General features: G+C 42.0%; 1 protein-coding gene across 1 annotated transcript; it reads left to right on the top strand.

Annotated features, from left to right (window-relative positions):
* Window positions 1–753: 753 nt before the first annotated feature.
* Window positions 754–14,653, top strand: PMS2 (PMS1 homolog 2, mismatch repair system component). The gene is made up of 15 exons (XM_083372769.1): window positions 754–973; window positions 1,949–2,082; window positions 2,215–2,301; window positions 3,785–3,887; window positions 4,892–5,075; window positions 6,755–6,922; window positions 7,504–7,601; window positions 8,611–8,710; window positions 9,264–9,348; window positions 10,048–10,200; window positions 10,839–11,691; window positions 12,298–12,465; window positions 12,980–13,080; window positions 13,454–13,623; window positions 14,100–14,653. Exons 1-15 carry the CDS (start codon window positions 939–941, stop codon window positions 14,241–14,243), a joined length of 2,583 nt encoding a protein of 860 aa, XP_083228895.1. The 5' UTR covers window positions 754–938; the 3' UTR covers window positions 14,244–14,653.
* Window positions 14,654–18,200: the final 3,547 nt, after the last annotated feature.

The raw sequence follows: 18,200 nt of genomic DNA on the forward strand, positions 1-18,200 counted from the left end.
GACTGACGCGCCGGCGCCGCCCCCGCCTCCCATTGGAGGAGCCCCGCCTGCCGCGCCTCCCATTGGCCGCCTGGCCGCGAAGGGCGAAGGAGGCGGGGCTTCCGAGTCGGCCGCGTGCAATCTTCGCCGCCATCTGATGCAAGCTCCGAAGGGGGGACAGGTGAAGCGGCCCTGACCGTAGACTTCGGGTTAAAAAGCGAAGCTCTCTCTCCTCCTGCGGGGAAAGAGGGTCTTCTACCCGAATGCGTTTCTTTGGATCCCGCGAGGCAGGCCCAGCCGTCCCCTCTACGCCCCCTGCTAGGCTTAACTTCGCTTCCTCTCCAAGCAGGTGGAGGACTCTGAGCTACTTGATGCTCGGCGTGTTCTAGCGCAGTTCACGAAGCGGGTGAATTCAGCAAACCAAGCTCAGCGTTTCGTGTGAACACAGCTCCCGAGGACAAACGAAGAAGGAAGGAAAATTTGCTGGAGAAACGCCGCTTTTTATAGGTCAGGATCTGGAGGCTACAGTCTTGGACTCCATAGCGTACCCGAAGTGGTGGTTGACCACGCCGATTCCCTTCCCCTATAACTAAGCTTCGGCTCCACCTTCTTTTTTTGACTCCCTTCCCCTCCCCGATTGGTGCGTGCATGGACCAATCAGAAAGCTCCGCCGCGGTGATTGGAGGAAAAGAATTCTACCCAGAAGACATCGCGAGCCTGGGTAAGTGGAGGGATGCGATGAACGAAGCCAGCTATCCTCGCCCGGGCAGAAGCGGAGCGTCTCGGCTGCGGGCCGGAAAGGAGGCGAAGGCTCGCGTGGAGGCCGGCCCGGTCCGCGATTCCCTTCCTTTTGATCGACTGACGGAAAATGGGCGGGAAGGAGCCGGACCGCCCCTTTAGGCTGATTTGCATACTATTTGCATACTTCATTTGAAAAGTCAGCAGGCAACAAAGGGTTAATGGCATCACCGAAGAGCATGGAATTGACTCCAGTGTAAGTGTATTTATTGCGTTGCATCGCTTCATTTTATTATTTAGTTTTATTGTCGTTTTAATTGGAACGGAGTTTCAGTGTGTGTGTGTGTGTGTGTGTGTGTGTGTATTATGTTGCATTGCTTCGTTTTATTATTTAAGTGTCATTTTAATTGGAACGGAGTTTCAGCGTGTGTATTTATTGCATCACATGGCTTTATTGTATCATATCTTTGATTTTAATTGGAATGGAATTTCAGTTTGTGTATTTATTGCATCGCATTGCTTTATTTTATTATATCTTTGATTTTAAATGGAATGGAATTTCAGTTTGGGTACTTATTGCATCGCATGGCTTTATTGTATTATATCTTTGATTTTAATTGGAATGGAATTTCAATTTGTGTATTTATTGCATCGCATTGCTTTATTTTATTATATCTTTGATTTTAAATGGAATGGAATTTCAGTTTGGGTACTTATTGCATCGCATGGCTTTATTGTATTATATCTTTGATTTTAATTGGAATGGAATTTCAATTTGTGTATTTATTGCATCGCATTGCTTTATTAGATATTTGATTTAAAATGGAATGGAATTTCAATTTGTATTTATTGCATCGCATTGCTTTATTTTATTATATCATTTTATTTTAATTGGAATGGAATTTCAGTGTGTGTATTTATTGCATCGCATTGCTTTATTTTATCTTTTATTGTTTTAATTGGAATGGAATTTCAGGGTAAGTGTATTTATTGCATTGCATTATTTTATTTTATCTATTGCTCAGAGTGGAAAGTGAATTTCTTGATTGGATTTTTGAGAGAGGATATTTTGCCCACCCACCAAGGCGAGTTTTGCTAGGCTGCCTTTTAGAGCACTTTAAAAACCTGATTGGGAATGAAGGGAACCTTACAATCTCGAAAGCAGAACCGTAATATTTTCTGAGTGTAATTAAAGAATAATAGCTTTTGTTGTGTTTTTCCCTTTTTAAAGAGTGGGAAAAAACATCAAGCCCATTGACCGCAGATCAGTTCATCAGATCTGTTCAGGCCAAGTGGTGCTGAATCTATGTACCACTGTGAAAGAGCTGGTGGAAAACAGCCTAGATGCTGGCGCTACTAACGTTGGTAAGTTAACTTGTTGTTTTTTAAAGTGGCTAGATCTCAGCCGTTTAACTACGTGTTGATATTTGGAGGGAAGGAGGCAGGCCATGAAAGAGATTGATTGAATCTTGCTTATCCCTTTTGTATCATTTGTAGAAGTGAAGCTTAAAGATTATGGAGCGGATCTTATTGAAGTATCTGATAATGGTTGTGGCGTAGAAGAAGAAAACTTCGCAGGCTTGAGTATGCTGTATTTCTGTGTTGATGTTTAGTGTTTATTTACCGCTTTGTATTACCGCTTTATAAAGCCCTAGCCTATTGAGACCACACCTGCTAACCCTGCAGCCAGTTTGGGTCACCTTATCACAAAAAAGTTGTTGAGAGTTTGGGAAAAATTCAGAGAAGAGCAACTAAGATGATCAAAGGCCTGGAGGCTAAAACACACGAAGAACGGCTGCGGGACTTGGGTTTGGCTAGTCTAAAGAAAAGAAGAAATAGGGGAGACATGATAGCAGCGTTCCAGTATCTGAGGGGCTGCCACAAAGAAGAGGGGGTCAAATTATTCTCCAAAGCACCAGAGGGAAGGACGAGAAACAACGGTTGGAAACTGATCGAGGAGAGAAGCAACCTGGAATTGAGGAGAAACTTCCTGACAGTGAGGACAATTAACCAGTGGAACTCCTTGCCTCTAGAAATCGTGGGCGCTCCATCGCTGGAGATTTTTAAGAAGAAACTAGACATTCACCTGTCTGAGACGGTATAGCTTCTGCTTGAGCAGGGGGCTGGACTAGAAGACCTCCAAGGTCCCTTCCAGCTCTGTTCTCCTATACATTAGTTCTTCCACAAAGAACTACTTTTATCATCCCATGTTCAAAAAAATATATATATGCAGTTTTTCTGTGGTAAGATGTTTGAAAACTGCACCTCTTGGATTGCTACTTTTTTTTGTTTGTTTTTTATAACGCAAAGTTTAGAAACCTGGGTACCCCCAAACAAGAGAGCTTGCACATCCCTAAAATTAAATATAAAGGTTGAAACGTGTGCTGGGATTAGCACCATCTTACAGCTTTTCAGCAGGTTTTACAGAGCTATGAGATTGTGAGAGGCAGGGGCCAGTTCCCTTTCTTCGGCAGCATTTCTAGTCAAATGACCCTGGTAGGGTACAAAATCATCAGGGCAATAACCATCACGGAGTGACCTTTCCCTCCTCCAAAACATGCAGGAAAATTAAAATGTCAAGCAAGTAACTTGTTGCTTGCTAGGGCCCGGAACCTGGTTAATAATTAGTGCAGGTTCGAGTCCCACCAGGCTCAAGGTTGACTCAGCCTTCCGTCCTTCCGAGGTAGGTAAAATGAGGACCCAGATTGTTGGGGGCAATTAAGCTGACTTTGTAATAATGCCGCTTGGGGTGTGTGTGAAAGCCCTAATAAGCAGGCATATACATAGAATGAAGGCTACTGCTAAGCTTGTAAGCCGCCCTGAGTCTTCGGAGAAGGGCGGGATATAAATGGGATATATATATATATATATATATATATATATATATATATATATATATATATATATATATATATATATAGTTTTCAGAGCTTTCTGTATTGCCAGAAAAATAAGTGGAAGGCAATGAAGCCTTGGCATCAGCCTAACCCGTAATGTGGGGGCTAGTCTAGAGAAACCCTGTCTCCTCGCCCATCATCTTCTTACCTCTGCTAAATATCTCTTCCAGCACTGAAGCATTATACTTCCAAGATCCAAGAATTCTCTGATCTCACCAGCGTGGAAACGTTCGGCTTCCGAGGTGAAGCTCTCAGCTCCTTGTGCGCGTTAAGGTAAGAGGCCTCTCCGCCTGGGAAGCGTGCTAGCTAAAACAGCTGGTGAATCTTATGCCGGCTCCCGTCAGGAAAGAGGACCAAGAGAAAAACCCCAGCGTCCGTTTCCGCTTATATGGAGCGATTTGTACAATTCGGAGGTTGAAGATAAGCGCGTGCAAATTTAGGCTGCTTCATTTTCAGTGTGCACTTCGGTGGCAAGAGAGAGCTTTGGGTGTGGGTATAGAAAAGGGAAATTATGAATTTTACAAATATGAGAGGGGGAGGCTTTCCCTCAAGGTGAACTATTCGTAGTCACTAGATATTCCTTCATATTTAAATAATTTAATTTCTGAGTTGGCCTTGCCCTTTTTATTTATTTATTTTAATTCCATTTATATCCCGCCCTTCTCCGAGTGGGTAGCCTCCAGTTAGGCCGTGTTTATGCCTATGTGAAAAGATATTTGATCGTTGTTGCCGGGAGGGTAGAAAGTTATTTCTTTTTATTGTTTTTATATTGAGTATTTTTTTAAAAAAAAATGTTTTGCAATCCTTGTAAGCCACCCAGACTCACTGAGAGCGAACTGGGCGGCCGTATACATTTTCTTAAATAAAGGAGTGTATCCATTACAATCTGATGTAATACCTTCACTTTGTCCTTTGACTAGCCAAAAAGTATACACATAGCACTACGCGAGTGAGGTCCCAAAGGGTGCTCTTTCAAGACTTTCTTCAAGAAAGTCCAGTTGCCTCTTGAAAAAGCAAATTGGGACACATTGGGACAACTGTGACCTGGATGACTGAGAATCTCCGCAGACAATTATGCAAGTAATGATTATACAGATAAGTTCTCTACTTATAACCATTCAGCAACCGTCTGAAGTTGTGACGGCGCTGAGCCAATGGTGCTTACGACCGGATCCTCAGAGTCCTAACTGTCCCAGCACCGCTGTGGTGATGTAAGTCCTTCCTTGCCTCTGGCTTTCCCTGATTAACCATGAAAACGATTGCAATCTTTTGCTCAGCAAGGTTTCCATTGTCACTTGCCACAAGTCGGCCGATATTGGGACGCGGCTGGCGTTTGATCACAGCGGGAAGATCACCCAGAGAGTCCCGGTCTCTCGGCCACAGGGGACTACCGTCAGTGTCCAGCAGCTGTTTTGTACTTTGGCGGTCCGACACAAAGAATTTCAGCGTAACATAAAGAAGGTACGAACCAGTTGCAGGCAGGAAGGAATAAGTCTCTTCCTGGGTGGCAAGGATGTGCAGAGTACATCTTGAACTAACAAGAGCTTGCACAGAAAAAGAGGATACTGAGAGTAGTCAGGTTTACGCAGCAACCACACTGATACACTGAGGTGTGTAAAAAAGTTTTACTTGTGGAATAATACAATAGCACAGTCCAAGAATAAATCACTCCAGGTCAGACACGAGTAAAGAGATGATAGCAAATAACAACAGTCCAAGGATTATCCAATACAGAGTCTTCTTATTTTATTTTTTTATTTTAATTCCATTTATATCCCGCCCTTCTCCGAAGACTCAGGGCGTCTTACAAGCTTAGCAGTAGCCTTCATTCTATGTATATGCCTGCTTATTAGGGCTTTCACACACACCCCCCCAAGCGGCATTATTACAAAGTCAGCTTAATTGCCCCCAACAATCTGGGTCCTCATTTTACCTACCTCGGAAGGATGGAAGGCTGAGTCAACCTTGAGCCTGGTGGGATGTGAACCTGCACTAATTGCAGGCAGCTGGTGTTACTTAAGGAGGCATTAGCCCACTGCTCCACCAAGGCTCTTACCAGTCCATAAGTCAAAACACAGTTCTTCAGGTTTAGCAAACAGTAGCAAACCCACAAACCACAATAATCAGCAAGTAACAGCAAACCTAACAGAGAGAATAACAGAGAGAAAGAAGCTATGTCTCTAGCTCCCTCTTATGGCCGTTAGAAAAACAGCGTTGGCCAATCATCACACATTTAAAGTGACACAATACAGTTTCTATTACAACAATACAATCATAGCTTATATATATATATATATATATTGCCAACCCAACCAGTTAGGTCATAGTCATATACCTAACACTGGGTAACTGAAACCAAGGGCAAGCCCCACAGGCTGGAAATAAAGCATTACCAGCCCTTTCTGAGATGTAAATTAATTAAATCGAGATTTCTATTTAAATCGGACTTTCAAGCCTTACATGCATAACGTAGACTTGTTCTCGTCATCCTAAATTCCGAAGTGCTTAAAACCCTGAAAACTTTACTGTGTTTTGCTATCTTATTGTAACGTGTGAACTCTTAGAACTATAGTCAGTAGATAAGATGGGTAAAATATTTCGTGATACTTACCGGTAATCTTAAATGAGAATATTATTTATATTTGATGTGCAAACTGGCATGCACGCTTGTTTTTGGTGACCCTGATGAAAAAAAGAGTCTTGCTGAAAAATAACCACATAAAGATTGTAATAAAGAATGCCTTAGTATTTAGTTTTTAGATGCCTGCAATAGCAGCAAGAAACTTGGGCAGGTTTAGGAAATTCCCCGGGCTAGATTTAAGTTTAAACACAGCATTTAAAATCCCCTGCTCATTTTTCTCTTAATTTTGCTACATTTACTATCGTCCATTCTCGTTCCACGTCTCCAACGTTGTGGAGATGTTGAGTAGGAAGCTCTACATTAAAAAGTTGGCAGGAAAGCTTTGCTCCCAAATTGCATTTTGGGAATTAAATAGGCAAGTCTATTCTTCGTAAGAATGGTTTCAGTATCAAATACGTGCTGGTCTTTGACCGTAATAAAGATCTGATTGAATAATTTTTTTTTCCTCTTTCACACGCCCAAAGGAGTGTTAACTTTTTTTTCTTTTACACACCCCAAGGAGTTTGCCAAAATGGTACAGATACTGCAAGCGTACTGCATCATTTGCACGGGGGTTCGGATTAATTGCACCAATCAAGTTGGTCAAGGGAAGAAGCAGGCTGTGGTGAGCACCAGTGGAAGTTCTACTTTAAAAGAAAACATTGGTGCCATATTTGGACACAAGCAGGTAAGAAAAGACTGGTGACCACACAATTCTCTTCCTTCTCCTCCCCTCCTCCTCCTCCTCGCATTGATGATGTTACCTAGTTCGGTAACGAAACGTCTGCAAGAAAACCGCCAAGCTCAGAGAGCACCAAGGGCCCCACAATTCTCTTCCTCTTTCTCCTCTTCTTCCTCTTTCTCCTTCTCGCATTGATGATGTTATCTAGTTTGGGTGATGAAAGGTCTGCAAGAAAACCACCCAGCTCAGAGAGAACCAAGGACTCCACCACCATCCTCCTCCTCCTTCTCGCATTGATGATGTTACCTAGTTCGGTAATGAAACGTCTGCAAGAAAACCACCCAGCTCAGAGAGCACCAAGGGCCCCAAAATTCTCCTCCTCTTCCTCCTCCTCTTCCTCCTTCTTGCATTGATGATGTTACCTAGTTTGGGTGATGAAAGGTCTGCAAGAAAACCACCCAGCTCAGAGAGTACCAGGGACAACACACCATAATGCGGTTGGCGTGACTCTGGCGTGGGGCCTGATGGTTTGCAAATTTGAGCAGCTGGCGATTCAGTTTCACTCTAGGTTGTTATTTTGTTCCTAGGTACAAACCCTGATTCCCTTTATACAGCTGCCCCCAAGCGGAGAAGCCTGCGAAGAATACGGCTTGAACGTTTCTGCTCTGCCCACTAAGCTTTATACGTAAGTTAAAAATTGGAAAGATGTTTTTTTCCTGGAACTTTTTTCTGTTTGTTTTTGGGGGGAGTGGAGCTTAAAAACCAGAGATCCAGGACTGCCGGGCACAACAAGAGCCTTGGTGGAGCAGTGGGCTAATGCCTCCTTAAGTAACACCAGCTGCCTGCCATTAGTGCAGGTTCGAGTCCCACCAGGCTCAAGGTTGACTCAGCCTTCCATCCTTCCGAGGTAGGTAAAATGAGGACCCAGATTGTTGGGGGCAATTAAGCTGACTTTGTAATAATGCCGCTTGGGGGGTGTGTGAAAGCCCTAATAAGCAGGCATATACATAGAATGAAGGCTACTGCTAAGCTTGTAAGCCGCCCTGAGTCTTTGGAGAAGGGCGGGATATAAATGGAATTAAAATAAATAAATAAATAAATAAACAGATATGTAACATATAAACCCCCCCCAAAAAAAGAACAATACAGGTAAACTTCATTTTGCAACCAGTTGCTTAGTGACCGTTTTGAAATTATGAGAGACCCCTCCCCCCTCCCCAAAGGTACTTATGACCTGGTTCTGATGGCCATGCCCCCGCACCTATGTCATGGATCATATTTCAGCAGCTGGCCCGCATTTATGGCCATTTCCGGTGTCACATTGCCACAATTTACGGCGTTCTTTTCGAAAACCTTTTGTTTGCTTCTGGTTTCCAGCAAGAACGCTCCGTAGCGAATAACGAGTTTGCTTAATGACCACCGACTCACTTAACAAGTGGGCTGATTTGCTTAACACCCGCTGCAAAAAGTAGTTATCAAATCAGGTCAGTTATGTGATCACACACACACACCCTGCTTTACAACCGACACAACTTGCAACCATAATCAAAAAGGCTCCATTATGGTGGTAAGTTGAAAGGGAGATTTTTTTCCCCCAGAAGTTCCTTTAGATCTGTTTTAAAATATGTCAAGTGACTTTTGGCTCCGCCTTGTTTTTACGGGATGTCTCTTCTCGACACCTTCCTTTTAAACAGCATCACAGGATTTGTTTCGCAGTGCAGTCACGGCGATGGGAGGAGCACAACGGATAGGCAGTTCTTTTTCATTAACCAGCGGCCGTGTGACCCAGGAAAGGTATATGTGTTGTTTTTTTCCCCCCTCTCAAGGGTAAATTCTCAATTTTAAATTGAAATTAAAAAATTTCCCTCTGGCTTTCAGACTCTCTTTTGATTCTGGTTTTGTGACGGTAGACGTAACCCTCAATTTTCGAATCGCAATCGAACCCCAAATCTCTCGCTAAGCAAGACGGTCGTTAAGCGAATTTCGCCTCGTTTTATAACCTTACTGGACACGGTTGTTAAGTCAATCACTGCAGTTGTTACGGGAGTAACACGGTTATAAAGTGTCTTCCCCATCGACGTCGTTGCTTGTCGAAAGGTCACCAAGAGGAGATCACGTGAGCCCAGGACACCGCAACCGTCATAAATATGAGTCAGTTGCCAAGGGTCTGAATTTTGATCACGTGGTCCTGAGGATGCTGCAATGGTCATAAGTGTGAAAAACAATTATTAAGTCCTTTTTTTCAGCGCTGTTGTAACTCCAAATAGTCACTAAATCTCACTGCTTTAGATCTTTTTAAATTCCAACCAAATTCAACTGCCATTCTTATTTTTCCTTTTGTGAACAGGTTTCCAGACTCGTGAATGAAGTCTATCATATGTATAATAGGCACCAATATCCATTTATTGTTCTTAACATCTGTGCAGAATCTGGTGAGTTTTATAAATGATCATCCTTAGCCCCTCTTTTTGTAAATTATGATGTTGTTGTTGTTAGCTGCGAAGTCGTGTCCGACCCATCGCGACCCCATGGACAACGTTCCTCCAGGCCTTCCTGTCCTCTACCATCTTCTGGAGTCCATTTAGGCTCACGCCTCCTGCTTCAGTGACTCCATCCAGCCACCTCATTCTCTGTCGTCCCCTTCTTCTATTGCCCTCAATCTTTCCCAGCATTAGGCTCTTCTCCAGTGAGTCCTTCCTTCTCATTAGGTGGCCTAAGTATTTGAGTTTTAGCTTCAGGATCTGGCCTTCTAAAGAGCAGTCAGGGTTGATCTCCTCTAGGACTGACCGGTTTGATCGCCTTGCAGTCCAAGGGACTCGCAGGAGTCTTCTCCAGCACCAGAGTTCAAAGGCCACAATTCTTTCACGCTCAGCCTTTCTAATGGTCCAGCTTTCGCAGCCATACGTTGCAACTGGGAAGACCATAGCCTTGACTATACGCACTTTTGTTGACAGGGTGATGTCTCTGCTTTTTAGTGTGCTGTCTAGATTTATGATAATGGACTCAATTATTATGGTACTTTCTGAGAAGGACTACAGAATTATCGTAATGAGCCTCGGGGGTGGAGCCTATTTGTTAGGTGTGAAGCCACAGAAAAATAACTAGAGAATGGTGAAATTTTTTGATTTCAGGATGTGTGGACATCAACGTAACTCCAGATAAAAGGCAGATCTTGCTCCAAGAAGAGAAGCTTTTATTAGCAATCCTAAAAACATCATTGATGGGGATGTTTGGCACTGACGTTAATAAACTGGTCGTCAATCAAAAGCTGATAGATCTTGAAGGTAAGGAATTGAGTCGCTGTTTAAGCAAAACCTATTTGCATTTTTACCTGCGTCTTTTCAGACAGTCAGATAATAATATCTCAGATTTTCCCCTATCAGCTAGCTGAGGGATCTTCAAACGTGGCCCTTTTATGACTTGTGGACTTCGACTCCCTGGCAGTTGAAGTCCACAAGTCATAAAAGGCACATAGTTCCCTCACGCTGGCTGAGGAATTCTGGGAGTTGAAGTCCACAAGTCATAAAAGGGCCACGTTTGAAGACCCCTGAGCTAGCTGGAAGTTTATGATCCATTCCATCCAGAGCAGAGTAGGACAGAATTTTATGATTTTTTTTTTTAATGGCACGGAAGAAAGTGACCTGCGGCCGTTTTTTCACACTTAGGACCCTTGCAGCATCCCCAGGGTCATGTGATCAAAAAATTCAGACACTTTGGCAACTGGTTCATATTTACGACGGTCGCAGTGTCCCGGGGTCACGTGCTCCCCCTTTTGTTTTCCTTCTGACCAGTCAAGTCAAAGGGAGAAGTTCAGATTTCACTTAACAGCCGTGGTACTAAACGACTGCAGTCATTCACTTATCTGTACTAAATATCACAGCGGTTCTGTCTTCATATCTTTCTTTTCTTTCTTTTTTTGCAGGGAACTTGAAAAGCGTTCCCCGAAACGAGAGAGAAGCATCTCCCTTGGAAACATCGGCCAGTCCTTCCCCTCCAGATCGGAACGAGACGTCAAAAATAAACCTAGCCGTGGCTCGTCTGAAGGAGTCCTTTTCTCGAGGGAAAACATCTGCTTTTCAAGAGACCGAGAAAGCCCAAGCCAAACAGAGGCCCCCCAATCCGGGAATACGCCAGATGTTTGCCGGTTTTTCAGCCTCTCCCCGAAAGAAAACCATGCCTAGCAAGGCGTCTGAAGACGAGAATGAGGGTGTTTGCAGGAAATCCTCGCTTGCAGGCAGGAAGTCGGAGAACTCGGCCGAAGATGCGGATTCTGGTTTGGGGAGCGTCTCCGCCGAGTCAGATGGCGGTTTTGGCACCCCAGAAATGGGGGCCGATTTTAGAGCTGAAAGCACTGCGCGTTCTCCCAAAGGAGAGCCCCGTGTTTTCAGTGGAGAAATTCAGAGCAGCGACGGTGGACCTAGCGGGGTTTTCGGGCCCTCCGAACCAAACCAGGGCCAAGAAGGTTGCTTCTCTCTGCCGGCTACTTTCTCTCCCAAGGCAAAACGTTTTAAGGTCAATCAAGCTCTTTCCCCCAAAGCCAATTTCTCGGAGAGAACACCCGGACAGGACTCGCCACCCTTGTACGACATCCCGGTAAAAATGGAAAAGAAGACGGTGCCTTTAGCCGTCACTTGGGGCACCTTGGCGGGCCGAATCCGGAGGCAAATAAAGCGCCAGGAGACGGAAGGAGAAAAGCTGAAGTTCAGAAAGTTTAGGGCCAAGATTAGCCCGGAAGAAAACAAAATGGCGGAGGACGAGTTAAGAAAAGAAATCAGGTATTGCAGCCCGTCTGTCTTTGCCAGAGAAGAGAGGCGTTCTCAGAAATGAGTGTTATTAACCGATGCTACGTTTGCATGTTTCAATTAGAATAGAGCTGGAAGGGACCCTGGAGGTCATCTAGTCCAACCCCCTGCTCAATCAGGAGGCCCTAGACCGTTCCAGACAGATGGCTGTCCAGTCCCAAATGGTGGTCTAGTCTTTTTTTTTTTAAAACCTCCAGTGCTTTGTCATGAATAACCCACAACCTCTGGTGGCAAGCTGTTCCACTGGTTAATTGTTCTCACTATTAGGAAATTTCTCCTTAGTTCTAGGTTGCTTCTCTCGATTACTATTTGTGCCATTGTTGTTAAGCGAATCACCTCGGTCATTAAGCAGATCCAGCTTCCCCCATTGACGCAGCTTCTTCTTGCTGTTGTGTGTGTGCAAATGCAAGAGCATAATCCGGCCTTCGATCTGAGGGCTAAATTAGCCATATTTAGTATTGATGACAGGTTAGGATATTAAAGAGTTCTGGATTCAAGAATTGAAAAAGCAGGCTGTAAATAAAGAGCAGGCAGGTCTGATGATCTACGTATCTCTTGTGTCTCTCCCTATGCATACAGCAAAGAGATGTTTGCTAAAATGGATATAGTTGGCCAGTTTAATCTGGGATTTATCATTGCCAAGCTGAAATCGGACCTCTTTATCATTGATCAGCACGCTACCGATGAAAAATACAACTTTGAGATGTTGCAAGAACACACCGTCCTGCAGGGACAGAAGTTGATCAAGTAAGTGTCTTCTCAAGACTTTTTCTGGGGGTTTCCTGAACAAGCAAAGACACAGAACATATACACACAAACACAGAAAATCTATATATCTATATCCAGTGCTTTTTTTGTAAAAGAAAAAGGTGCCGGAACTCACACATGTCATATAACCCGCCTTGCCTACCCTACAAGGTTCCATCCAAAAAAGGTGCCGGAACTCCGTTCTGAGTGTTCTATGACAAAAAAACCCCTGTCTATATCTATCTCTATCTCTATATCTATCTATACACACACACACATCCACACACACACCGCCTATCTACACACACACACACATATACACTACTTATCTACCTCTCTTGTCAGTCTGTTCATCCATATATCTATTGACACACTCTGTCTACACACGCACTATCTGTCTGTCTTATACATATATACATACACAACACACACACAATAAATACACACAGTTCCACAAGGGCTGCTTTCAGATTTAATGGCGGTTGCTTTCTTTTTCGGTGCCCCACTTTTTCAGGCCTCAAAATCTTAATTTAACGGCTGTGAGTGAAAGTATCTTGATGGATAATCTGGAGATTTTCCAAAAAAATGGATTTGATTTTGTGGTGGATGAAAATGGTGAGTTCTGCCCTAACCATCTCTCCTAGCTTTTGTAAAAGGAAGTGGGGAGGAAGAGATTGTCTCTGCTTTGGAAGTCCGAAACATCTTTCACGTAATTAAAATGGGAAAAATTAGCGGGCCAAACAGTTCCGTTTTAAATCTGTCCGAAAGAGCGATCTTTTAACTGCTTTGAAACTGGGGTCCAATTGGATATTCTTTTCCTGCGGGGGAAAAAAAATACACTCCGTTTAAAACTTAACCTTCAAGATTTAGCTCCCGAGTGACAATTATTACATGAGCTTGTTGGGCTGGGCTGGGTTGATAATACGTTGAAATATTACCTCAGTGTAAAGAAGACTGTGACAATGATGTTATTTTTAAAACCTTTCAGCTCCTGTAACTCAGAGAGCGAAGCTCATCTCTTTACCAACCAGTAAAAACTGGACTTTCGGTCCTCAAGACATAGAAGAATTAATCTTCATGTTAAGCGATTCTCCGGGAATCATGTGTAGGCCATCCAGAGTGAGGCAAATGTTTGCTTCTAGAGCCTGTCGGAAATCTGTAAGTATACGTCATTTTTTTTTTTCAGTGCCGTTGTTAACTCTGAACGGTCCTTAATTTCAGCGCCGAATGTCACTAAACGAACTCGACTATCTATATATCCCTCTTCATTGTGCACGTCCTCTAGATCAGACTTCCCCAACCGTTCCAGCTTTCCAGACCAGCGGGAGAGGGATGGTTCCGCGCAAGCGGCTGGCAAGCACTCACGTGCGCACACAGCTCCATTTACACAAGCGGCATGCTGACGCAAATGGAGCAGGGGTGCGCACGCTCGCCCGTTCCTCGTGCAAGTGGGGATGCCCTGCGGCCTGGTGGCAAACACCTCTCGACCCACTAGTGGGCCCTGGCCCAGAAGTTGGGCCCTGCCCTAAAAACCCTTGGTGAAAAGGATCCTGAGTGGGGTTATTTCAAGGAACAGGGGAGCAGCTAAGCTAAAAGGAATGGATGTTGAACATTCAGCTTTGCTTCCGTTACAGGTGATGATTGGAACCGCCCTCACGGCCGGCGAAATGAAGAAACTGGTTACTCACATGGGTGAAATTGAGCATCCGTGGAACTGTCCGCACGGCAGGCCCACCATACGACATTTAGCCAACCTGGACCTCATCACGCAAGAGTGATAGGCTACTTACTAGCACTGATGTTATTGTGGAATGCAAACCGTGATCTGGTTTTAGAATCACAGGCTATCTCGGAGCTCTTGATTTTGCTGGACCAGAAGCTGAAATTATGGTTTTGTGTTGCAAAAGAACGCGGGTTTTTTTTTCTCTCCCTCTTAAACGGGTTCCGTTCATAGAGTCACAATAACTTTCCATCCTCTGCCCTCTGAAAGAAGACTTTTTCACAATTTTTTGTTGAAAAAGCAGCCAGAAAACAGGGCTTGTTTTATTGCTGCCTTTGTATAAATAGTGGCTTTCTGTCCCTTTTATTGATTTCCTCTGGACAGTAAGGATTAAATGTACATAATAGGCTCTTTGGATGACTTCCTGTTTTAGACCAGATCCGTTTTTGTAAATAAAGATTTTTATACATGGTATTTCTTTGTGGTTTAACAGAGTGGTTCACGTCTACAGTATAAAATGGGGTGGCCTGGGGTATAATAGAGATGGTTAATGCCAGTTGTGAGTTTTATAGTGTCACAGCATTTTAGTAACTAGAAAATGAAAGGCTTACGCAATTCTCTACTGTTGCAGCCTTTATTATCTGATTTGTCTAATTGTGAATGAATGATAAATTTTAAATCAATCGGTTACTTTATTACAGGTCCCAGACCCATCATACAAGCCAGTCAGATCACCTGTAATAAACAGATAGAGAAAAGAGGGGGGGGGGAATACAATAAAATGATACACTCTCATATACCGCCAACAATTGATTTACCAAAATCAAAGCACGTGTTCTGCAGGCTGCTAACATAATCTTTGCAACAATTTGTGTTATTTTAGAATCCTGATCTACCAGATGACACTAGATATAGAGTTCATTTGGATGTCTTAAGAATGGCCTTGTTAGAGGTGTTAAAAGCTCCATGTGTCCTTCTATAGAAGTTACAATGGAAGCAGTATTTTTCGACTTCAGAAACTTTTAAGAGGTGTGGACTTTAACTCTCAGAATTCTCCAGCCAGCATGAGGAATTCTGGGAATTGAAGTCCATGCATCTTAAAATTGTCAAGCTTGAAAAACAAATAGAATAATCTGTGGGTCTGTGGTTTGATATTCCCAGACTGTTTCTACAAAACAGATTTTCTGAAATTCGCCCTCCATTTAATAGTGACGGCAGCACAATTCATGTTCCAATTGGCACTTTTAATCTTCATTGCTCTGAGCATAACATTTGCCTTTAAATTCCTTCATCTACTGGACCTGCTTGATTGTCTTGTTTCTGGGTATCAGAAAAGCAATAATTTCCCTTTTAAAATGGCATCTGTTTAGCTTTAATAACTAAGGGGAGGAGTTGGGCCATTTCTAAAGTCAGAGCCCGGCTGATTTGGAATATACCTGACACGACTTTCTATCAACTTCTTTATAACATTAACTAGAATCTAATATTGGAAAAAAAATCTTTGTGCCTCTTAACATCTTTTTAAAGAATTAATTTTGAAAGCATCCAATTAATCGCCACCAAGAGTGGGCAGACCTGAACGATCTCGGATGGCCTGTGAAGAATAAAAAAGTTAAATGTTCTAATTAAATAATGAAGTTACGATGGCAGCTGATATTTCTGAATATCTGCAATTTTTATACCCGTGAAGAAGAAATTGGACCAGCATTTATCTGGAAGCAGGGGGTTGGACTAGAAGACCTCCAAGGGGCCTTGTGTGTTTTCATTGTGATGCATACAGAAACAGACAACTTTCTAAAAGGTGGGGCGTTGTGTACTATTCTGCAGTTGTGCAATTGGGCCGGATCTTTCTCGAAACCAAAGCTGCTCCCTTTGCAAATATGAGCGAGTTTCGGCCAAGTTTTTACACCAGGCAGAAAAGTAAACCCGGAAGAGGAGATGGCAGGAGCCCCGCCCACTTCTCTCTAAACAACCAGTAGGCTTCTCTCTCTCTCTCTCTCCCCGCTCCGTGGTTGCTATGGCCACCGCCCAGCCTACTCACGGTTGCTACGGCAACAGCTCAGGCCTCTTAGCAACTGGCATCGCAAAGAAACTTCAGGCAGCTGTTTGCGAAGGGTTGCAAAATAGGAGGGATTTTCCAAAGAGGTGGATTTTAATTTTTTTCCCCCCTTGGTTTTTCTTCATAGCTTTCAAGTTTGCATTTGCTGCCCAGCACCTCAAGGACTACAATTCCCCAAATCCCCATCCTACTCCTGTGATTGCTAGCAAGGTTTTTGCAGATTCCTGAACATCCCTCCAAGCCTGCTGTCCGTTGCAATGATTTGGGGCTAATTGTTATTGTTATTTTCATGATTGAGTCAGATCTGCACAAATCTGGGTCAGTTCTGGGTCTGTTTGTTCTTAAAAGGCCTTAAAAAGTTGCTTAAAGGGTTAAGAGTTTTGAGTGATCTTTTTTTAAAATGTTGCTTTCCAGAATAGAAACATTTTTTTCCCAAAAGGCCTTAAAATCCAAAAGCTATTAAAAACAATAACAATGAGATAAAACTCCCAGTTTTTACAAAGAGGTCTGGATTTTATTTATTTATTTTTTTAAAAAATGACCATATTTTCTTGGGGGAAAATTTTTTTCAAGGATCCACTTGAAAAAAAGGGCAAATCTGAAAGAGGTCCCTTAGGGTAAAGAATGTTAATTGTTTATGTACATAACTTGGCTTTCCAAAGGATAATTCAAGAGCTAAGAAAACTAAGAAAAATTATCACAAAAATGCGCAGTTTAACATTGATATCTAAAAATACTGCAAAAAGCTTTTTTTAACAAAGTTACAAACTTTAAACTGTAGTTTTAAGAAGCAAGTATTAAAAAGGATTTCTGCAGCTAGGCTGTGCATTTGTACAGTAAAAGGGAAATGGCCGAAATAAGTGAATTTCTGAAACAAATAAATCAATAAATCTATAGGAGAGTTTTCTGAAATAGACTGTTCTTTGTAACAAAGCAACAAAATAAATTTAACATCTCCTATTTCTATTAGGCCTTTTTAGTATGTTTATCCATGTTACAAAGTAGTAAATTCTTTGAACGCCTGTAAAAATTATAGTTTTTTTTAAATTATAGATCAGGTTTAATTTATTCCACCAGATTTCTGGTCAAAATACGTTTTTATTACATTCAGGATCATCATTGCCCGGCTCCCGAATTGCTCATTGAAGAAAATAGGTAATAAACTTGCAAAGTTTAAATGTTATTGACCATGCGAGTCATTTGTCTGAAATGATATAGGGTTTCCTGCCTGAGCAGGGGGTTGGACTAGATGACCTCCAAGGTCCCTTCCAACTTTATTATAATTATATTATTATATTATATTATATTATAATATATTATTATATTATATTATATTATATTATATTATATTATATTATATTATATTATATTATTATATTATATTATATTATTATATTATATTATATTATATTATATTATATTATATTATATTATATTATTATATTATTATATTATATTATATTATATTATATTATATTATATTATATTATATTATATTATATTATTATATTATATTATATTATTATATTATATTATATTATATTATATTATATTATATTATATTATATTATATTATATTATATTATATTATATTATATTATATTATTATATTATATTATATTATTATTATATTATATTATATTTATTATATTATATTATATTATATTATATTATTATATTATTATTAAACTACTGTAGTGATTCACTTAAAAACCATGGCAAAAAGGTCACAAAATTGAGCAAGACCCACTTAATAACCACCTTGCTTAGTGACTGAAATCCTGGTCTCTCTCTGTGGTCATGTGTCAAGGGCCACCTACATATACCTCGTTCAGTCACTTCTCCCTCTGAAGTCTGGGCAAGTCTCCTAACAAAATATTTCTTTTCCCACCTTGAGGTTCGAAATAGGAGCTCCCCTCTTTGTAAGGACCCCTAATTCTGCCCTGCGACGGAGCG

Source organism: Vipera ursinii, assembly GCF_947247035.1.
Source record: "Vipera ursinii genome assembly, chromosome: 13".
In the NCBI taxonomy this organism is placed as follows: domain Eukaryota; kingdom Metazoa; phylum Chordata; class Lepidosauria; order Squamata; family Viperidae; genus Vipera; species Vipera ursinii.